The sequence below is a fragment of the Channa argus genome, chromosome 14, assembly GCF_033026475.1.
Source record: "Channa argus isolate prfri chromosome 14, Channa argus male v1.0, whole genome shotgun sequence".
Taxonomy (NCBI): domain Eukaryota; kingdom Metazoa; phylum Chordata; class Actinopteri; order Anabantiformes; family Channidae; genus Channa; species Channa argus.
The window spans coordinates 7420976-7442568 of record NC_090210.1 but is presented as its reverse complement, the minus strand read 5'-3'; the positions used below and the strand labels follow the sequence as shown (position 1 = coordinate 7442568).

At 40.9% G+C, this 21593-nt stretch overlaps 2 protein-coding genes across 2 annotated transcripts in view; one reads left to right on the top strand and one right to left on the bottom strand.

Moving 5' to 3' along the window:
- The first annotated feature begins 752 nt into the window (after positions 1 to 752).
- Positions 753 to 9725, top strand: LOC137098295 (mitogen-activated protein kinase kinase kinase 20-like). Its single transcript, XM_067474399.1, has 11 exons — positions 753 to 1214; positions 2869 to 2956; positions 3877 to 3978; positions 4575 to 4640; positions 5004 to 5032; positions 5125 to 5262; positions 5466 to 5552; positions 7063 to 7137; positions 7229 to 7335; positions 8469 to 8649; positions 8738 to 9725. Exons 1-11 carry the CDS (start codon positions 1056 to 1058, stop codon positions 9689 to 9691), a joined length of 1986 nt encoding a protein of 661 aa, XP_067330500.1. The 5' UTR covers positions 753 to 1055; the 3' UTR covers positions 9692 to 9725.
- A 160-nt stretch (positions 9726 to 9885) lies between these two features.
- The window catches only part of LOC137098292 (dynein axonemal heavy chain 11-like), a 37443-nt gene continuing 25735 nt past the window's right edge, over positions 9886 to 21593 (bottom strand). Inside the window, 29 exon segments of the mRNA XM_067474395.1 lie at positions 9886 to 10615; positions 10771 to 10911; positions 11058 to 11170; positions 11380 to 11495; positions 11872 to 12054; positions 12250 to 12432; positions 12585 to 12644; positions 12951 to 13070; positions 13213 to 13404; positions 13487 to 13576; positions 13745 to 13882; positions 14160 to 14287; positions 14575 to 14723; positions 14870 to 15063; positions 15162 to 15284; positions 15355 to 15525; positions 15722 to 15862; positions 16050 to 16214; positions 16492 to 16696; positions 16808 to 16930; positions 18373 to 18475; positions 18582 to 18714; positions 18877 to 19050; positions 19138 to 19272; positions 19446 to 19547; positions 19884 to 19889; positions 20015 to 20197; positions 21056 to 21199; positions 21368 to 21481. Coding sequence (XP_067330496.1) covers positions 10368 to 10615; positions 10771 to 10911; positions 11058 to 11170; positions 11380 to 11495; positions 11872 to 12054; positions 12250 to 12432; positions 12585 to 12644; positions 12951 to 13070; positions 13213 to 13404; positions 13487 to 13576; positions 13745 to 13882; positions 14160 to 14287; positions 14575 to 14723; positions 14870 to 15063; positions 15162 to 15284; positions 15355 to 15525; positions 15722 to 15862; positions 16050 to 16214; positions 16492 to 16696; positions 16808 to 16930; positions 18373 to 18475; positions 18582 to 18714; positions 18877 to 19050; positions 19138 to 19272; positions 19446 to 19547; positions 19884 to 19889; positions 20015 to 20197; positions 21056 to 21199; positions 21368 to 21481 — 4077 coding nt within the window. The 3' untranslated portion in view covers positions 9886 to 10367.

Here is a 21593-nt window from a genome sequence, read left to right as displayed (position 1 = left end):
TAAGACTTTTTTTTTTTACCTACTACAGCACCAAAAAAATCAAGGATATTTAATTTATCACTTGTGCTCTTGCATGTAATGACTCACTGTAACTTCTAAGATCTGAAAGCAGTAGTTGTGCTTTATTTAGTCAGTGTATCACTTCAAGTTTGCATTTGCATTTTATTAGTGTCAACAACTGAGAAGTGTCGAACTTCCCGTAGCTGATCTCACCAGTCCCTACACAGTGATGTCAGCACCGCTATCCTGCTTGATGATGTCACTGGGTCATTCCTGTTAGGTTGAGTAACACACTGTCCCCTGCTCTGGTGTATGTGTGTGTGTGTGTTTTTATGTGTGAGAGATGGATTTAGGTATCTGTGGAAATCAGCCTCGTTGCTAACTGATTTACTATGCCTGACACGCTATACACTACAGCATGTATATCTCTGTCTTGGTGTGTGTGTGTGTGTGTGTGTGTGTGTGTGTGTGTGTGTGTGTGTGTGTGTGTGTGTGTGTGTGTGTGTGTAGTGTATGGACAGATTTATATAGCCCCAGATATACAGGAAGAAGGAATTCCCTGGATGCCACTGACCATATTTGAACAGGGCGTCTGCTACAGGCAGACTGCACACACTGTGAACTGTAACTTTAACACACACTTGGACACACACCCCTTCATTCTCACTGAGTGTGTGTGTGTGTGTGTGTGTGTGTCTGGCTGCTCTTTGCTGCAGTTACACTGGATCACCACTATCAGGCAATGTGATACCTTGTCTAGTAGTGATTGTGAGGCTTGGACTTTTCCTGACTCACTGGGCGCAAACGTCTCTCTCTCTCTTTCCAGCACTTTCTGGTATCTCCTCTCTGACAATCTGTTCTGCTGACTGACAACATCAACTCCAACCCTGTCGAGGAAACTATTCCATGTCTCTTTTTTTTTTAAAATCCTCCACTCCCTCCGTGCTGCTCTGGGACTTGTACACTATTAGGGCAGTGTGTTGGTAGCTGAGCCTGCTTGTTTTTGGGCTGTGTGTGTATATGTGTGTGTTTGCGTATTTGTGAGTCATTATGCCATGTCGTCCCCTGGCTCGTCGTTTGTGCAGATAAAGCATGAGGACCTGCTTTTCTATGAGAACTGTGGAGGAGGCAGCTTTGGGAGTGTCTACAGGGCCCTCTGGATATCTCAGGACAAGGAAGTTGCTGTGAAGAAGCTTCTGAAGATTGATAAAGAGGTAAGGAGAAGACGCACATGCAGAACAATTTCACTGTAGAGTCACACAAACTTATTAACCCAGTTCTGGTTTCTCCTCTGTGGCACAATACTTCTTTAAACTTCAACATGAATCAGTTTCCACCAATTTCCCAGACCCTCTTTGAACTCAATCCCCCCCCCCCCTCCTTTCTGTGTTTATCTTAAACATACCTCTCATTGCCCCCCTCCTCCTCCTTCCAACTCCTTTGTGGATAAAGCAATTATGTTTATGCCAGCACTCCCCTGTTCCTCCCATTGTCAGAGTAAGGTGTGTGGTCAGCTGTGGCTCCATACGCTGCAGTTCAAGCCTTTGGGCTTCTTTATTAAGATGACCCCAGTGACAATTTCCTCCATGTTACAGGACAGATAGAGGTTGATCGCCGAGTGTCAGGAAGTTAGAGCGACCACCTTAGAATGAGATATAATGTTAATTCTGTAGGCGGCTATGCAAAGCAGGCCCGAGTTTACTTTAATCCTATAAAATGCACTTGGGCCAACTACATCCTACTACACAGGAATGGAGTTGGATCTTTTGTTTGACTTATTTCTCTTACTCTCAATTTCTCACAGCCACCTACAGACACATGCAGGGAGGACAGACATGCATAAAACTGTTTGTGCATTTCTAGTGTAAATACAAAGTGATGGATGATTTAGAACTGCAGCTTAGTGGCTCCTTTGTGGGTTGTTTCTTGAAACACTTCATGTTAAATGGACAAATGCATTTAAATCATATTTCAACACATCATGGACATTTGCCCAAAGCCCTACATTCACACAGGAAAAAAAAAGACTTAAATAACGTACTAAACAGTAATGCTACATTTTAAGTTACACTTACAAGTGAGTTTGGCATTAAAAATGTACCTTAAATGTACCAATCTTTCAGTGCCCATTAACATTCAACTATGTATAATAGTAGTATGTAAGTGATAATCTGATGTAGCAGTTGTCTAACATAACTGATTTCATATAATTTAGTCTATAATAATGCTTCATTTTACAGACGTACAGTATGTTTTTTTGTAACAGTGTCAATCTGAATAGTAACTACTAGTTAGTACTTGTACTTATTGTGTATTTAATATCTATCTCCCTCTGAAATGTAATGGTAGTATCTCATAATTGTGGTTGAATAAAGCATTCAGAAATCTAAACCAGTATGTGGAGACGTGTGCACACACACGCACTTGATAACGCACATAGAAAAAATAATGGAAATACAAGCAGATCACTTTTTAAAGAAGAAACTGTTTATTTTTTAGAAAATCTCATCACTCTATTGATTTTATGCAAGCTCATAAAATTGATAACTATTGTGTTGCAACAGTTACATATTCCATATGCGTAGGTGATGACCTACATGTCACTGCACATAAATGGCATGTTTGTCACCGTGGTGTGGAAGGTCTCTGCTCAGAGAGTCAACCCTGGGGTTTGAGAGAGGTTCAGGCTTCCAGAACACTAATCTGATAACAGGCCAACGCTCGAACAATGAAACTCTAACTTTTAGCGTTATAGGAATGACTTTTTTTTTTCTTTGGTGGATGAAATCAGATAAAAGGAAAAGTGAGTGAGGCATCTAATGAAGTCTTTCATATCTCTGTTTCTGTTTTTCTTGTCTCCTCGTCCAGGCTGAGATTCTCAGTGTCCTCAGTCATAAGAACATCATTCAGTTTTATGGAGCCGTGCTGGAATCTCCCAACTATGGCATTGTCACAGGTCAGACTGTGTGAGAGAGTTTGTGAGTGAATAATGTATCCTCTCAGATGTCCTCAGAAGAACATGAAACCTAAACACGTGGAAGTAGTTAGAAATAAGGGCTGTTGTTTAAACAAGTGCTCTACAACAGGACTTTTATTAATATGTTTGACGCTGAGGTTGAGGCCTAATGGATATAAATACCATAAGGTTAAGGGGATGTCAAAGTTCAGAGTAAGGACTGAAAGGGTCAGTCTGTCCTCTTATATCAAAGTACACAAGCGTGCGTATTTTAGCTTTATTAGTGTGTATTTGATCCAAGATCTAATACTTGGAGATATGTTAGCACGTGCTCCGATGACCAATGTGTTTATGTGTGCGTGTCCTGAATTATCGCTGAATTCTGGTTCTTGCTGCGTTTCCTGGCAGGACATCTGTAACTGAGACCAGCACGTTTGGATGTAGTTGTATTCCTGGATGGGGTCATGTGGATAAGATAAAGCACGGACATGTCACTGCCGGCTTGTCCACCAATAATTCTAGTTACTAAAAAATAAATAAATAGAAATAAAACCATAAAGTTGACAGAACTAATAACTGGTTCAAGAGGTAACATTCAAGGTAACATTTCTTAATTTAGGAGAGAGCTTTTTCTATTTTTTTCCCACCAGGCCACACGTGTCTCTTTAAATTCCCGGACATGACAGGAAAATGGCAAAGGTGAAAGGATTAGACCGTCAGGGTGGAGGTTGTGAAGTTTTCCACTAATTTGAGCTGACTTCTCTGTGTGGAGGTCTTTGTGATGTTTCTCGCCAATTAGTAATGTTTTAGATTGACTTTAACTGCTCTGCTATTAAAATAATAAGCACTGAAAGGATTTCACTTAAAAACGGCTTCATATTTTTTACCTGAGCTCTATTTGTATGTGTTACTTCTTCCAGAATATGCTAGTGGAGGGTCTCTGTATGAGTACCTGTCCAGTGAGCAGAGTGAAGAGATGGACATGGAGCAGATCATGACATGGGCCTTACAGATAGCCAAAGGTACTGCTGAATAAATAATGATAAAATATTCTTGCGTCATGGTTTTATCCTCTAGGCTCAGGAGTCAAATGCCTCAGAGGTGCCAGCACTGGTATTGTCATGTGCAAAACAGATAATGCAGCAGTGCACTCACCTTTCTATTTGCCTTTTAATTATTTTCTCTAACTTGTGTATGTTTGGCACCAGAGTGCTTCTCCCATTGGCCGATTGCAGCTGTAAAAATGCACAAAACACTTGAATATATCACTAGAGTGGTTTTGTAATACACATAATAGAAACACAAATGATGGCTTACAGTACACTTTTAATTGTACAATTTATTTTCATTTATAGTCTAAATTTGTCTATTTAATATGAAAACACCCCTTTGTATTTTGACCTTTTGCATTAATGTTGGGGCATTTATAACATCTTAGCATTTAGATGTATTTTTCCGTGTAAACCTCAAGCTGAGCCCATTATATACCGATGTGATCTGTTACAATAAAACTACAGCAAATTCTGTGTAAGAAGGACATTTAATAAACAATCACAAACATTCAAAGTTGAACTTCTTTTTAGAACTTGCAGTATTAAATGTTTTCTCTTTCTTTCAGGGATGCATTACCTTCACGCAGAAGCTCCAGTTAAAGTCATTCACAGAGACCTCAAGTCACGGAACGGTAATCTCAGATCTAAATCACATTCAGAGTTCTCCCTTAAAATGTTCCTTCCTCAACTTTTGCACAAACATTGTTATCTGCCTTAAAGCCATAGTATATTACAGTCCTTCCAGGATATTTTAGGTATTGTTGTGGCCTAAAATGCCTGACCCTGCAACAGCCTATCTAAAAAAAAATAAAAATAAAAAAAATAAAAAAATAGCTTGCTGCAATGTTTTCTTATTTTTAATTGCCAGGTTGCACATAATCGACAGGTCATTATTTATTACAATCCCAACATCACAAATTCTTGGACGGACTGCTATCACTACAATATGTAATGTCACAAAGCTTTGATGGGTCTCTCTGTCCTTTCCTTCACAGTGGTAATGACAGCAGACAAAGTGCTCAAGGTTTGTAACGATGATCAGTTGCATATACAGCGTAATGTTGATTCAGTCATTTTGTGTCTCCTTCAACGAGCTCTTCTTTGTTTGGATTTCAGATTTGTGACTTCGGGGCATCCAAGTTCCTCTCTCATACCACCCATATGACGGTGGTGGGCACGTTTCCCTGGATGGCTCCTGAAGTCATTCAGAGTTTGCCTGTGTCTGAAACCTGCGACACATACTCCTATGGTGTGGTGAGTTAAACCGTGGTACCGCACCAGTACGGACCTATTATATGTAGCCCATGTAGAGTTTCTGTACAAAATAACGATTTAAAAAAATAAATGAAAATTGATAAAATAATAAATAGGAGACAAATGCATAGTATTTGGAACTAGAGCAAATCAAAGGACTTTTGCTCGTCTGAATGAACCAACACGGTGTGTTCTGTGGCCAGGTGCTATGGGAAATGCTGACTCGGGAGGTTCCTTTCAAAGGCTTTGAAGGACTGCAGGTTGCGTGGCTGGTGGTGGAGAAACAAGAGGTAAACCACACACACACACACACACACACACGGACACTCACACAAACACACGTGAGTACTCCTCTCCAAACACACTACAATCATGTAATGTAGACCCACCAGAGTTTGAGAAGGCTGAAGGACCAATGCAATGCTCTCATGGTTTCCACTGTGCGCTGATGAGGCTGAGGTTGGGTATTTTTAGGCCTGATGTCAGTTCTCTGCTCTTGTAAGGCCTGGATACACAGCAGTGAAGCTCTGCCAGACGACCCCCCCCCCCCCCCCAGGCTAAAGTCTTTACGAGACAGAGACAGAGAGAGAGAAGTTTCAGTGAGCTAGATTGATTAACACGGTCTATAGGGGGTAGGAGATGATGCTATACAGTGCATGTGTTTCAGTTATTGACATCTATGAATCCCCTCCAACAGCTACATACTCACAGACACTGAACAACAAACAACTGAGAATATGATTCCTGCGTAGCTATTGGCTAATCTCCAAATACTCTCCCTAAATAACTCACTCACTCTGTCTTTTCCTTTCCCAGTCTCTGATTTTCCCCTTCATTGCTATACCTCTCTTCCTGACCCTCTAACTTGCCCTCTCTCCACTCAGAGTTGGTGGTATTTTAGGATTAATCCCCAGAGAAACCGTTTCCATTTACCGCACAGTATTATGAAGCTGTCTGGGCTCATTCAGACCTTTGCTGAGGCGAGGCAATCTTTAATGTAGGAAACTTATCCCAGTGCCATTGTGCTGGAGTTTACATATTACTGAAAGCTACGGTAAACACAGAGCTCGATGTTTCCAGATTGTCCTATATTATGTCACAAACAGTTTGGGTTACATTTAAAATTCTACAGATGATTAAATATATTAGACCACAGTTCGTCGTAAAATGTCAAGTCTATAAAAACTGAAAACTGCCTTTTTAACAGCTGCTTGTATTGTGCATGTATTCCTGGAATAGTGCTACAAAACACATTTTCTCAATCAGCTTTTTACTATTTATATACTAATAAAGCTGTGTCAAGTATTCTGGGATTCCACTGGAAAAATTGACATCTTGTCCAAATGGCATTTACCAACATTTGATTCATTCATTCAATAGAAGTTGGCAGCTGCATGGTTTCCAGGCCACTGACATTCAATTTTGATAAACACACACACACAGTCCTGATAAGGCACATAAGCTGAATATGAATAATAAACTGTTAAAAGCATTATTTTGCTTTGCTTTAATGTATATGGCATGAAATGTACTACATTTAATTTGTTCAATAATTTATATGCTCCCATCAGCTGTACTTTGAGTTTAGTGCTCATTAGCAAGAGTTAGCTTTCTAGTATTATAAACTAAGATGATAAACATTATACCTATGAAACATCAGCATGATGCAGATTAAATACTTAATAAGATTTGAAGACACTTTAGTGATAGTAGCTTTAACTGTTGCATAAACAATGTGTCAGTAATGTCTTTTCTGTAAAAGCATAAAGCTTTCTGCTTCATTTATGTGTGGATATCTAGAGATTGACCATCCCTAGCAGCTGTCCACCAAGTTTTGCAGAGCTGATGAGGAAGTGTTGGCAAGCAGAGCCCAAGGTAAACAAGATAGAGTGATTTCTGCCTCACTTTTAAAGACCGTAAAATTAGGGATGAAAGGTGGTTTGTGTGTTCTTGTTTGTACATACAGGAGCGTCCACAGTTCAAGCAGGTGCTGACAATGCTGGAGACCATGGCCAATGACAGTAGACTACCAGAACAGTGTAACTCTTTCCTACATAATAAGGACCAGTGGAGGTATATACACACACACACACACACAGTTTGTAGACATACAAAAGAAACTACAGTGTGTAGCATGGGGTATTTTCTTTACTTTGTATACGATAAAAACTTAGCTTTGGTTTAATGGACTCTAAAGTCAGTATGCATGCCCTTACATTTGGCACACAAGTCACACAAGCATGTACACAAATACCCCTACATACACAGTTCTGTGGACTGTAAAGCTCAGGAGAGAAGTTGAATGTGTGACCCTGTACTCTGCTTCAGTCTATAATAAGCTCTCTGGAAAGTGTCCATGGAAGAGATTCCTCTACTCCTCCACTCTGCCCTCGCTTCACAACAGGGGAGAGTCAGTGAGGGAGAGGTAGTGGAGAAATCAAGTCTGAACCAAGGAAGAGGAGGAGTTTAGAGAGGAACAGAAATCTGTTGTGTGCATGTGAAATCTGAAACATTGCAAGAGAGAAAACAGCAAGTATAATGGGGAAACAAGAGTGAACAGATGAGCGGGGTGACACAGGGCGAGAGAAGGTGCAAGATTCTGTGCATATTTAACAAGAATACAGAAAGACAATAAATTCTGAGTGGAGTTCGAGTTATAGGTGGAAAAAGTTGGACAAGTGGAGGGGAGGAGAAGAAGGGAGGCATAGTGAGGGAGGTGGAGGGGCGGGATGAATGAATAGGGAGGTATGAAAGGAACACAGGAGGAGGTATGGTTGTGCGTCAGCTCTGTCTAGATTTAGCTGCTGAGAGTTGATTGTGTTTCAGAATGCAGGTTCTCAGACAATCACTAAATCCCTCACTGACCTCTTGTGGCTGCAGACAGTACTGCAGGAAGATCCTCGTGACAGCTTTATATTACATACTGTAGTACTTCTGAACTGGTCAAAGTGGAACACATTTACACAAATGTGATTCTCTGAGAAATAAAGCTGTGTTGTTTAATTTTATGTGGCACTGATTTAGAACACCATTACCCGTTGGAGCTGCAGAACTCTGATCAGTTTCATCCTGAGGCCAACTTTTTCAAATAAACTTTTCTTGTGTTCTCTAGACGCTGCAGTAAGGCTGCTTTAAAAATGTAGGCTACATCCGCTTGCAGTACCTATATATGGTCAATATTCTGTTTGTGTGGGCACAAATTACAGGTGTGAAATTGAGTCAACTCTGGAGCGTCTTCAGAAGCTGGAGAGGGAGCTTTACTCAAAAGAGAAGGAGCTGGAGGAGCGAGAGAGAAGGCTCAGACTGTGGGAGGAGAGGCTGATGGAGAGGTCCAACATGACCCCAAGTCCGACTTCCCTACTCATGGAGCGCACAAACATCTCACCAGTGAGTAGAAGTAGATAAATGTCAATTATCTTATAATTATTAGACATTTTTATAATTTTCCTTTTCTTTGTCTCTCTAATTTTACCAGTTCTTTCCACCGATGTCCATTGGTTCCTCCGGTTCTTTCTTCCGCTCACACTCTCAGGACTCCAACAGTACAGGGCTCAGCAGTGCTGGTGTCAGCTGCCTCCTCCGCACCCTCAGTAACGGAGACACAGAGAGGGGGAACAGCATGGTGCTGGAAAGAGGGATGGGTTCACTTGACAGTGGAAGGCTGCACGCCATACTCCGAGGGTTGCAAGACAGATTTGGAGAGGAAGATGAGGAAGAGGAAGGAACCCTGGAGGAGAAAGGCTGGGGTCAGAGGGAGAGAGATGATAGTGGGAGTTTGGAGGGAGGAAGGGTACAGGTGACACTAAGGAGCTTCCCTGGGGGCAGAGTAGAAAGAGAAGAGAGGACATGGGAGGAGGGGGATAGGGAGAGAGGTGGGATGCAGAGGAGCAGGGTGACCACTATAGTCCGAGGATATTCAGGTGGGTTTGGAGAGGCCGAAGGTGAAAAGGAGGCAGAGGGAGAATGGGAGATAGAAAAATTGGGAGACAGACTTAATGAGGGAGGAATAGAAGGAGGGCGGCTCCCAACCATGTTCAAGGGTCTCCATGGAAGTTTGGGGGACATGCTGTCTTTAGATATAGATGAGATGGGGGACAAGGAGAGATTAGGTGACATGGACATGAACATGAACATGGGTGACATCATAAAGGTTGTAGGGCACGGAGTCAGAAGTGATGTGGGGGTCAGGGGTCGCAGAAATAACACGGGAGTCACCGTCCAGGAAGTCAGGGGTGACCTCAGTGAAGCCATCAGCCAAAAGATTAGAGGTGAGGTGGGTGTCATTGGCCACTCCGGGGTGCAGGTGAGCATGCGTGCTTCTTCCAATCAGAACTCTGTGAAGAGCTGCAGTGTGCGGCATGGAACCAAGATCAACATGGCTACTGCAGCCATGGACATGATGGAGCTCGACTGGTCTGACATTGAGTAGAAAACTCATTAACACACACACACACACACACACACACACACAGGCCAAACATTCGAAAGTTTTTGATGTTCGCACATACAGTTATGTGCATTAGAATCTTCAGTTAAAAAGAAGCTGGTATACACACATTTCTATTGTGATTCTTTTATTGAACGATTAGTAACTACACCCATGTTTACTGTGAAGTAGGAAGGCGCAAAAAGACAGGTTGTCAGAATGACCTCACCTGTGTATTATAGTGTGCTAATAAAATGCATAACATACTGTAAGTGTTAGAAAATACCCCACCTGAATGCCCCTCTAATGAGGCATTATCTGAAACCGTTGTGTTCCTGCTTATAGTGTATGTTGTAGTAAATGGGATTTGTTCAGAACAAGTTTTATCAGTTCTGTGATTTAGTGTGTGAAATTTTGGCATTTCTGTATATTTTACCATTTTTCAATAAAATGAGAAGAAATGGATTCTATTGATCTATGATTATATTCTGTTAGCATTATAGCCTATACTGTATTTCCATAAAAGTTATTATATTTAAATTAGTCAGTTTTACAGTTTTGTGCAAACGGCAGAAAGGTTAAGTGCAAACTGGACAAAAAGAGATAAAGGTGGTATCACATGGTACAAGCCTTTTATGACTTTAAAATAAAGCTAGAACCACGACCTCTAAACTACCTCTCACACACTGAGGAGCAGCGCCACTCCAGCCAGCACCCACTTAGCCGGCCTCTCCCTAGTTTTGAGACAAAAAGTCCATACATAAGTGGGTCCTCTGATCTTGGTCTTATAAAGTGGGCACTGATAGATGTTCCTAGTATCTTGACGGTCATTGGGCACAGCTCGGACCGAGATGACAGGCATGGCAGGGGTTAGTTCCTTGAGACGGGCCTCAGTGATCACACCAACCTGAGTGTCCCACCTTGCACCTGTAGAAAAACATGGGTGAAGAAAAGAAAAACAAAACAAAACAGGGAAATGATATTAAAAGAGTTTGAATTGGTTCAAAGAAGGAGAATCAGACACTGCTGAAGTTACAGAATGAGGGCCAAGGGCAAAAAGCTGCCATTAGTAATCTAACTACCTTCCATGTAGAGTCCATAGATGTATGCACCCTCCCTGGCAGGCTGGTTGAACTCTTCCTTAAATTTCTTGGTCACATCCACTGTCAGATTCACCTTATCCAGGGGCCACTCATTTTTTCTTGCCAGAGACTGCATGACCGCTGAACAACAAGATCACATTGGGTATTGATGAGGCAGAGGAAAATGAGTAAGAGAACAACTCGACAGGAGCATTAATAAAATAGAAAGATACAGCATGCCCTTTTTGGTCTTTTTTTATTTTTCTGATGCACAAATGTGTTTGTACCAGTGAGAAAGGACTGTGGGTTGAAAAGTCCAGATAACCAGACAACACTTGGTAGAGACAGGTCCTGAGTCCAGCTGTCCAATTCTTTACAACGTTGTAACACATCATTATACCTGACACACACACATTAGCATTTTATAAAACTTGGTGTACCAAGACAGTTCCTATTATTTGGAACATTATTATGCATTTGTATGTGTACATTATGCCCATTTTAATAAAAATGTAACTTTATTTCCAGGAGCTAAATACTATTCCTTAGATAAAAAAATATAACAACATTGTAAATCATGACTCAAATCACACAGACATGTCCACACACCATATTGACAGGCTGTAAGTGGAGGGGTAGGCCAGCTTGGTCCAGGTGTCAGGGACATTGTCAAAGAACAATGCTGTTTGCAGCTTCTCCATCTCAGAGGAAATGGCCAGTTCACCCTTTGACAGACATGTAACTTTTGCATCACTGTGAATACATATGTTGTGAAAGCCCTGTGTAGCTTTTAAACATCAGTGACATTGTTTTACACTTGTGTATATGCCACCTGCACAGATGAAGAAAATCAGCAGGATAGATAGCAGACCTGTGTTACACTGTGAGAGAATCCCTAACATCCGACTGAACTAGTGCATGCAAAAAAAATTAAGGTTTTATTGTTTCTTAGATAATAGGCATTACAGGACCCGTAATTTTGGGAAACACTGGTACTAGCAACAGTGCTGCAGTAGAACATCGAGGCTACACAAACGTCAGGTTAAGGATGTCAAGGACTGCAACTCAAAAAAACAATCACAGAGTAGAGGCATGCAGTACCTTGAGTCCCAGATCAAGCTCCTTGAGTGAGCGTCGCATCTCAGAGATAAGCATGTTCATGCGCTCACATTCCTGGAAGCAGACCAGGATATATGGGGACCGCTCAGCTGTCTTAGAGGTGATGTCAGACATATTGTACTCCTCTGGTAGCTTTTCCAAGACTTCATCTAAAATTGTTTTTACCTGTAAGTTGGAGAAGTAAGTCCACAATTAGCCTGTAGGAAGGGAAGTTACCTTCTCACCAGCTTGTGTATGTAAGAATTAGAGACACAGTTTTGTTTGCTAGGCTTCGACTTTATGTCATTCTGCCATAAAAAATGTCTCATATCCTGTGGAGGGGAAAAGTAGGCCTAAAGAAAGAAGTGTGTGTGTGGCTACCTTCTCCTCCAGTGTCTGAGAGGCTCCCTCTCCCATCACAGAATCAGGAGACTGCAGCTCCAGAAGGGTGTGGAAAAGATTATCTGATGTCACTGTTAGGAATTCAATTTCTGCATTGGGGTGCAACCCATAATGCACTGGGCTCTCATTGGGCAGCATCTCATCTATAAAATGATGGTAGCCCTGGAGATGAGCAGTAAGACGATGGTTAATGCCATCTATTAAAATATATTTAGTATATAAACTATTCTTGTGGGAATTGAACTGTGCACCTTTATTTGTACTGAGTCGACATTGTTTGAATAATCTGCCACAAATATATTTGTTCTACTCGCCTGATAGTCCAGGTTGGAGGGGACGACAAACCCAGGAGCCAAAGCAAGCTTTCGGTCAAACTAGATAAAATGGAGCCTTTAGCTTCAGATTTAACACAGTGAGTCAAAGTACAAAACATAAGCGTCATAGTCCAGGTTGCAAAAAAATCTATGTTCCTAACATAGTTTAATTCTGAAATATGCTATTGCTGCTAAATGGAGCAGATACTTAAGTCTGGTTTTGTGGGTTAAGGTTAGGTCTACACATGCGCGTGCGCGCGCACGCACGCACACACACACACACACTCCCCACAGCTCCCCAGTTAAAGTTGCAGCAATTTTTGTTTCTCCTGTGCTGTTTCTCTTCACACAAGTACACATCCAAACCTGGTTGGGCTGCATGTATTCTTCCAGATAAGTTCTGCAGAGCCGTCTATCCCAGTCATCTGTGATGTGTCCTCCATACATGATCTCCCCAAACAAATACCTCAGGTCCTCCCATGGAACCTGCATCATTAAATCATTATAAAAATCATAAACACAATCTTAGTCACCCACATCATGTTTTCACAATGCTCCTGCTTATCACATTACTACTTGTCAGTCGAGTATGCATCATCTCGATCATAACACAAGCAGCACATCCCACCTGTGCATTAGCTTCCAGATAGTTGTAGAGCACATCAACTGATATTGTCAGGTCTCCAGTGTTGAAAGGGTATTTCCTGTTCCAACCCTGAGGACCAAACTTCCTCCTCTCTGCCACACAAGCATGGAAGTAACACAAAGAAAAGAGGATGGTCTTAAACTCCTGCTCACGGCTGCACTGGTCCAGGATGCCCTAAAGAGTGGCCAACAAACAAATGAATAAAACAAATGAAAAGAAATGAAATATGAGCACAAAAACGACTATAATTGCTCACCTGGTCAAAGTTATCCAGAGCTGCATGTAAATTAGCATGCATGCCAGTGGGAGGTTCATTGGTGATCTTGATAGCGTTTTCCAGAATGCCCTGAGTAAAACATTTAAGAAAGTTTTGGATCTGTATTTAGTTCCACTATTTAATGGTGGAACTGGTGATGAGCACGGTGGCAGCAAGGCGCAGAAAAAAAAAATGGGAGCATACACTCATTAAAGATGTAATTAAGATAACCTTACTGCCTGTTTATTGTGTCCCTACCTGTGGAATAATGTGCTCCTGGGGTGTTGGTGCTGGCTCAGCACTCATAAACACTCTGTAATCAGGATGACTGCCTTCACAGCAGCGCTCCAGGAGCTTCTCAAGTGATCCTAGCCATCGGGCAACCAAGTGGATATTCTGTAAGGGAAAAAAAGCACACATCAATCAAATATGTTACACTTCATGTATAACAATTTTTGGAAAGACAAACAATATGATCCCATTCAGTTTAATACAGAGGTGGATAGTATAATCACTGCAGCATGGTTAAAAGAGCATAAGTGGTTTCAGTGATACATTTCCCAAGAGTTATCTATAATTCATAAACAATTTAAAATGAAACTAATTCATCAATAAAACATTGGTTTCATCTATCTAAACATTCAGAGTAAACTCATCTTTCTTTCATTCAGACCTGCAAGATTACCCAGTGGCCCTCCTTAGCAGCCTTCTCCATGGCAACCTCAGCCACAGCTTCCTGGCCCTGACCCAAGGACACGTTGTGTAGCTTACCAAGGTCGATAGTGAAACCCAGCTTCCTTCCTGGAAAGAACAGAGTGGAAATGTTCTTATATGTTGACACAGACTAAAAGACCTCAACCGCCAAAATAGGTGTACAATAGGTTACTTCTCCTTAAAATGTGTATTGCTTTTCCTATGCATACAGTAAGGTGTACATACGTTACACAAACATTTCATTTAATCATTTTACAGTGATTACGTCACATTACTGTACAAAATTGTTTAAATTCTCACACAGGGGCATTTGTTCATCACTGAATTATCACACTGCATTAGTAAAGAATAAGTACTGTCTTTGTGCACGCTACCCAGTGATTCCACATCTTTAAGTGGGTCCACTCCAGGGGAGAGGATGAAGAACACCGGAGAGGCTGGACCACTTTCTCGAAAGGACTTTGCAAATTCAGTTTTTCGGCCTTCTGTGTACTTCACCCCAAGCTTCTCTTCGACAAAGGTCCTATAATACGCCAACAAAAAGAGTAGAAATAAAGTGGTTTTATAAAAAAGTGACAGAAAAGAGAATACCTGAAAACTATGCAGCTATGAACACATTCCAAAACAAGTTGGTTGTCTGTAACAGAAAAAATTAAAAATCCTCCTCACTTAAGAGCATAGGTCATGCGGTCTGGTCTTAGGGCTCTCATCATGATGAGTTTCTGCAGGGGGCTTTTTCCTTTCCACTCCTGAGGAAACTTCTCTTTCTCTGGACACTCTGACTCCACAATCTTCCTCCAGCGTTTGGGAGAGCCCTCAATGTCTCGATCCAGACCACGAAACTCATCAGTGAAGCTCATAACCTGTGCAAAGACAAGGAGAAGCAGGCAGAGATTTATAGTGTAATCTTTTTCTTGTGAGCAAGCAAAAATAACTCTTGTGTGTGTTCGCACGCTATTACCTTGATGGCACTCCATGCTGAGTTGGACAGGAAGTCCAGGGAGCTGACGTAGCTGTGGTCAATGTTAAAACGTAACAGGAAGTCTAGCTCTCGAATATCTATCTCCTTACTCATCAGGAGCAACTGGAAGAGAGAGACGAGGGTCAGGGCCAAAACCCATTCTGTCTAACATGGACTACAGATAGATACAAACCTGGAAGGCTAGCTGTGCGGTAAAGGTCAGTTTGTCTCTCTCAAACAGTCCCCGGCTGATGTAGTTGAAGGTAGAGTAAGTAACACAGTCTATAAGTGTATTTACTCTGCTCTTCACATCAACACAGGTTTCTGCTATGTCCACTGCTTTGTGGAAAACCACGTTAAAGGCCTAAAGACAGGAGTGAGAATAAATTTGGATTTTGTTTTTCATTAACTTTTGCTTAGGTTTTTTTATACTACTGCTACTACTACTACTACTACTACTAATAATAATAACTATTAAAATACTTTAGCTACAATACAGTTAAAATACAGTATGAGTATCTGCTGCTACAGTAAGTTGCATAATTCTTAAATTTGTTTACCTTTAGGCTGAACTGATACATGGGATTGATCTTGTTAAGATCATTCATGATAAAGTAGAGCAGTGATGCTCTGATTGCAACTGGACGATAGTGTTCTCTGGCTTCATTTATCTTCACCTCATTAACTTTGGCTTCCAGGACCTGAGAAGGAGAGATGTAAAGCAGACAAAATGACAAAAGAGACTGAACAAACAGACTGCAGACTGTACAAAGAAATATAAAGGGAATATGCTAGTGAGCTGAATGAATTAGGTAAAACATAAAAGTAAAATAAAATATTCCTTCTAGACCAGGAAAACCAAACACCACACTAACCCTGTTACAGTACCTTCATCTCAATCTCAGCAGCAGTGTGCTTGGTGGTCTCGAGTTTCTCCACCAGCACATTATCACCTAGGAAGTTACTTTCTGCAGCAGACAACCTGGTTAGCAGTTCATCCTCCAGAAGTTTAAGCTCAATCTTGAACATATTCTGCTGTTTGGTCAGTTCACTCTGCAGAATGTTAAAACAAACACACTGTTTCATTACAGGCAGCTGCTTGAAGGTTTTGGTAACTATTGCATATAGATGATTTTTTACAATAATAGAGCTGACAGAGTTGGACAATCACAGCACCATAGATACTAGCTCTGTTAACATAAAATACATAGTCGAGAACTGTAACAAAATTCAAAAGGCAACAGCACAAAGGGACTGAGCTGTAAGATGGAAAGACAAATAAAGCACCAACTTAAAAAGGGAAATAAACCTGACAACAGATTTAGCTCACCTTGAGGTGTTCAAGGTCTGGTCTCTCCTGGTTGACCACCTGGGCCAGCAGCTGGTCCTCTAACCCATCCCTGGTAACTGTAAAATTAATGAGGGTGGTCTGGGCTTGAATTTCCGGCTTGTAGTGAGGATTGGCCAACTTAGTGTGGAGAATTAGTCTGAAACCCGGGTGGAAGAAACACTCCTTGTCCCCGACCTTTATACAACTGTGAGGGAGAGGGAGGGAAGAAAAAAGGTCTATAGTAGACAATGAGAGAAAAGGCACAAGACAGAGAGGAACAGATGGTAACTTTGTGTATGCATGTTACTTGTGTTACCTGCCCTTCTTTATGGTGTGTCGTCCCAGCAGAGGGTCAATAACAGGGTCAAGCGTCTCTTCAAGGTTCTCAATGAGGACAGTCTCCCCTGCCACTACAGCCTGTTCTATTACATCTACATAACTGGAACAACAATATACATTTATGAAAATAAACAGCATTTACAGTTGCACTCCAAATTATTCAAACACCATTACAAGTTAGGTGTAATGGGAAATTTTTAAAATTTTCAGCTGTTTGCAATGAACAATTTAATCATGAGAAATGTCTTCAATACTTCAACACATCCTTCAGCTGTTATGACCTGCTGCAAAAGTAATGCATAGCCAGACACTTGTTTCTGGAAGCATACCAGAAGACTCGTAGCCTTTTCCTCATACGCAATGGCCTCTAGTTCACGCATATTCTTGTGTTTGCGTGTTTGAACCACCTACTTTAAATTCCACCTGAGATTATGTATGAAGTTTATGTCAGATGGCTGTGACAGCCACTCTACAATCTTTTGGGACTTCTGCAACCAAACCTTGGTGGACTTTGAGGTCTTAGGACCATTGTCATGTTGGAAGGTTCAATGATGACCAAGCTTCAGCTTCCTCACAGACTGCTAGATGATTTCTACTACGATTCCATCATACTTGAATGAATCCCTCCTGCCTTCCACGTGCCGCAGGGTTCGGGTGCCAGAGGTAGGAAAGCAATCCGCAACATCATTTAGCCAACACCATACTTCACTGTAGTAAGTTGTTCTATCCAGGATATGTTTTGTTTTTCTTCCTCTTAAAAATAATCTGATTTATAGGCCCAAAAATTTCAGTTTTGTGTCACATAGAACAGAATCCCAAAATCTATGTGGCTTATTTATTTGATCTCGAACATTTAAGGAACTTTCTTGTCCTTTTGGGTCAGTTGTGGTGTACTTGCATGAAAACCTTCCACGTATAGCAAGAACTTTAATTTTCAAACCGAAGCTTCGGTGCCTGTTGACAACAAATCTTGCTCCAGGTCTTTTGCAGTCACTCGAGGGTTTTTCTCCATGTGCTGAAAAATCTGGTGCTTGATGGCAAAATTTTTCTGCAACAGTGAAGCCACTGTTCCGGTAACTTTGAACTTGGAAAGTATGCTTCTAATCTCTAGAAACATTCAGTGCGTTTACTATCTTTTTGTACTTGTATGTGATTAGTTGTGTTAAGCTATTTTATATCTTCTTGTGTTTATTGCAAACAGCTGAAAGTTTGAAAATTTTGCCAATACACTTGAATTGCAGTGGGGATTAAATAACTTTGAGAGCAACTAAACACAAATAATTTCAGTTTTCCCCGATAGACAAAATAGTAGCATTGCTGAAGAACAGGGCAATTGGTAGCAGGTCATTGCTAAGTTAGAATGCTGCAAATCAAGCTCCACACATCCTGCAGGTTCTTTACAGTGAAAGATTTCCATATTCACTGAATGTGATTTTAATATGTACAATATATTCATGAAGAAAAGACTAAGGCTGTGTTTCAGATACTAAAAGTTTTGAACACTACTTGTAGATGGTAAAACTGTAACGACAAATCACTCACCCTCTCTGTCCTAGACTGATAACCTTGAGTCTGCTGCCATAGCGACTCTTGATCCACTTGATACCTTGAAGCTGAGGGTCAATCAGGAGAGGCCAGCGCTCACCTGGAACAATACACACATGACACTATTACCAAGCAAATCTAGTACTGTTTCCATTAACTGTGAGAAGGAAAACACCCTTCCCATGTTGATGTGATGTAGTACTCACAGTTAGTGAGTATTGTTCCATTCTGGGTGGACATTTTGTCTCCTGGTAGGCCTTCGTTGTTCCACTGGGCAACCATGGCATCATCAGTCAGCATTGACACTGGATCTAAACCCTCTGTCATGGGGATGGGCATCTGAATAGAAACACTTTTGAGAACTCAGCCAAATAAGAAGACATGATCGTTAAAAATAGATGGCGATATAACATTCATGGAAATTCTTCTTCAACCCTTATTATTATATACACTTCTCTGAACTTTGTGTAGAATAACTCAGGAGAAATTTAGGTTTTTTACCTTCTGGCTCTGCAGAAATGGCATCCAGAGGTTGTCCAGCAGCTCTCTCCTGTACTTCTTGGAGAAGGAGCCGGCATAAGAGATGAAAGCTGCAGTTAGGAGCACGTCCCCACACAGAGTTTTCTCCTGTTCGTGATACTGAGCGACTGAGTGGGCCCAGCGCACATTCTCACTCTGTAAAACCAACAAATATACTGTACACACATTTTGTTTCAGAAAGAAAAATCGAACTGATTGCCTATTGGGTGCTTCTGTGCCCACCTCTAGCCCTTTGACGAGTCGATTGGCTAATTCTATTGTCTTGTTGGTACGGTTGACCTCTTCTTGAAACCCTAGTTTCTCTGACATGGCTTTGTCAAATGTTGATGTCAGAGTGTCCAAGCTCCTGTCCAGATCCTGAGAAAGGCCACAAGAGAGCCACAGTTTATATAATAACTTGTGGGCTTTGTTACTATAGGAAATATCTCTTAGAAATGCTTAGAAATTATCTGTTGCTATGCGCAAGCTGTGAGTGACTAAAAATGAACACAGTGAAACAAAATCAGTACATTATTTTTAGACAGACTCACGGTGAGTTTTTTCCTGATTATCTGTAGTTTGTCAGCAGCCTCAACCAGATCAGCATTGGCCTGAGACAGACACATCCTCTTCATCTCTACTTCACAGAATACCTGAAGACACAATGTACAATCACACACCCAAAGACAGACAGAAGATCTGGTCCAAAATGTTTTTGCATGACTCCACTGGTAATACAACAGCCTTCTTTTAAAAGCTGTTAATGAAATTGAATTTTTGAGGACTGTAGAAAGAAAACACTGAGAATTAGCTCTGAGAACACATTATGAGCTTTGTGATTTTTAATGATATAAACATTGTTCTAAAAATAATTTAATATAAAACAAACATGATTAAAATAAACCCTATACACCTTATGTGTTCAGGTGTGTAAAAATGACAAACTTTGAATTTGAACCTCTACAATATGAAAAGAGAGCTGTACTTACAAAAATCTATCCAAGGCAGCACAGTAGTTGGGGAGAAGTAAAAAAACAAGTAAAATAACATAAACAACAACACAGTTATGTAAATCAAAGAACATTACACAATGCCAATAAATATGTGTGACAGATGGTACCTCATGAAAGCGTATCATGTTGATCACCCAGGCACAAAGTCCTGCAGCAGCTGAGGATTTCTGTCGAACAAACTCGGGGTTGAATTCTGGGTCACTGAGGTACTCATCTTTCACACACCTTACTGTGGCCTCGGGAATGTGCTCTTTGTCAAAATTCACCAGAGCCTGCAGGAAGTCGTCCACCTGAATGTGCCGTAGATAAAACTTCACATCATCATATCCACATACAATTCTGAATGAAGCCAGTTCACACACAGCTGTTGGGGGGAGATTGTTGGATTAGAACTGTTTATTTACATGGTGAACACAGCTCCATATATTATGTGCATTTGATGCTGTAGCAGCAAAAAGCTGAATAATCGAAGAGATCATTAATAGAGTGATGCACAATAAAGTCTAAGTGAATTAAACACGCAGCATCTACTAACTACAAATTGTTATTCGCAAATCTCAATAACCCATATTTTATTCGCAATAGAACATAAACAACATATCAGATGTTGAAACGGAGACATTTTACAATTTCATGTAAAATATTAGCTCTAATTTGAATTTGATAGCAGCATAACATGTCAAAAAAGTTGGAAGAGGGGCAACAAAATACTGGAAAATGTAATTGCCATATATCAAAAAGAAATGGAGGCGCATTTGACAACTTATTAGGTTAATTGGCAACAGGTCAGTAACATGACTGAGTATAAAGGAGCATTTCTGAGAGGCAGAGTCACTCGAATGTAAAGATGGGCAGAGGTTCACCAATCTGCATCTAAAAATTGTGGAACAATTTCAGAAAAATGTTCCCCAACGTAAAATTGTGAAGAGTCCCACCATCTACAGTATATAACAACATCATAACATTTCTAGTCATGTTGGTAGCTTAGAAAAAAAGAGGACAAATAAAAGGGCAATAAGTCATTTTAAATGTGAAACGGTGTCAATTCAGCAGTTCAGGTGGCTTTTTTGTGATGGACTTACTGGCTTTGTGCTTTCAAGCCATTACTTTAACTAAAAGAACTAAAAGAAGTTGCTGCAAAATATGACCTTGCTCATAACCATCTTGGAAGCCTTCCAGCTGCGATCTTTGGGGATTCGGCCTTGGGGAGACAGCAGAACCAGAACAGCTGCTGAGACGTTGGCGACAATACCTGGAGGGTTGGGGAATGTCCTCAGCTCTGTCAGGTTCAGCTGGATAACACAGACACACACACACTTTCTTATGAGTGACAGAGATGGGGACATGTTTTTCTCTGTTTCTTTACAGAGAAAGTTGCAGGTATGTATAAAATCAAAGGTCCATAAATAAATTGCAGTAAAAGGATTCTGGTCTTTGCATTTATATTTATATATTTTTACCCTGTTCAGTGTATTGAGGGCTGCATTGGCTGCCTGTAGGGCAGGTTCAGCCTTGGCCAGGTCCTCTTCAGTGTCCTGCTGCTGTTTGGTCACTTTGGCTTGAATTGCTGCCACCTGAACAATACACATGGACACCCACAAATGTCACCAAAATTAAAAAATTACAAACAAACACAAAACCCAAAAGGTCGTGTTCTTTTATGTCTTTATTTGAAAACCTTAGAGT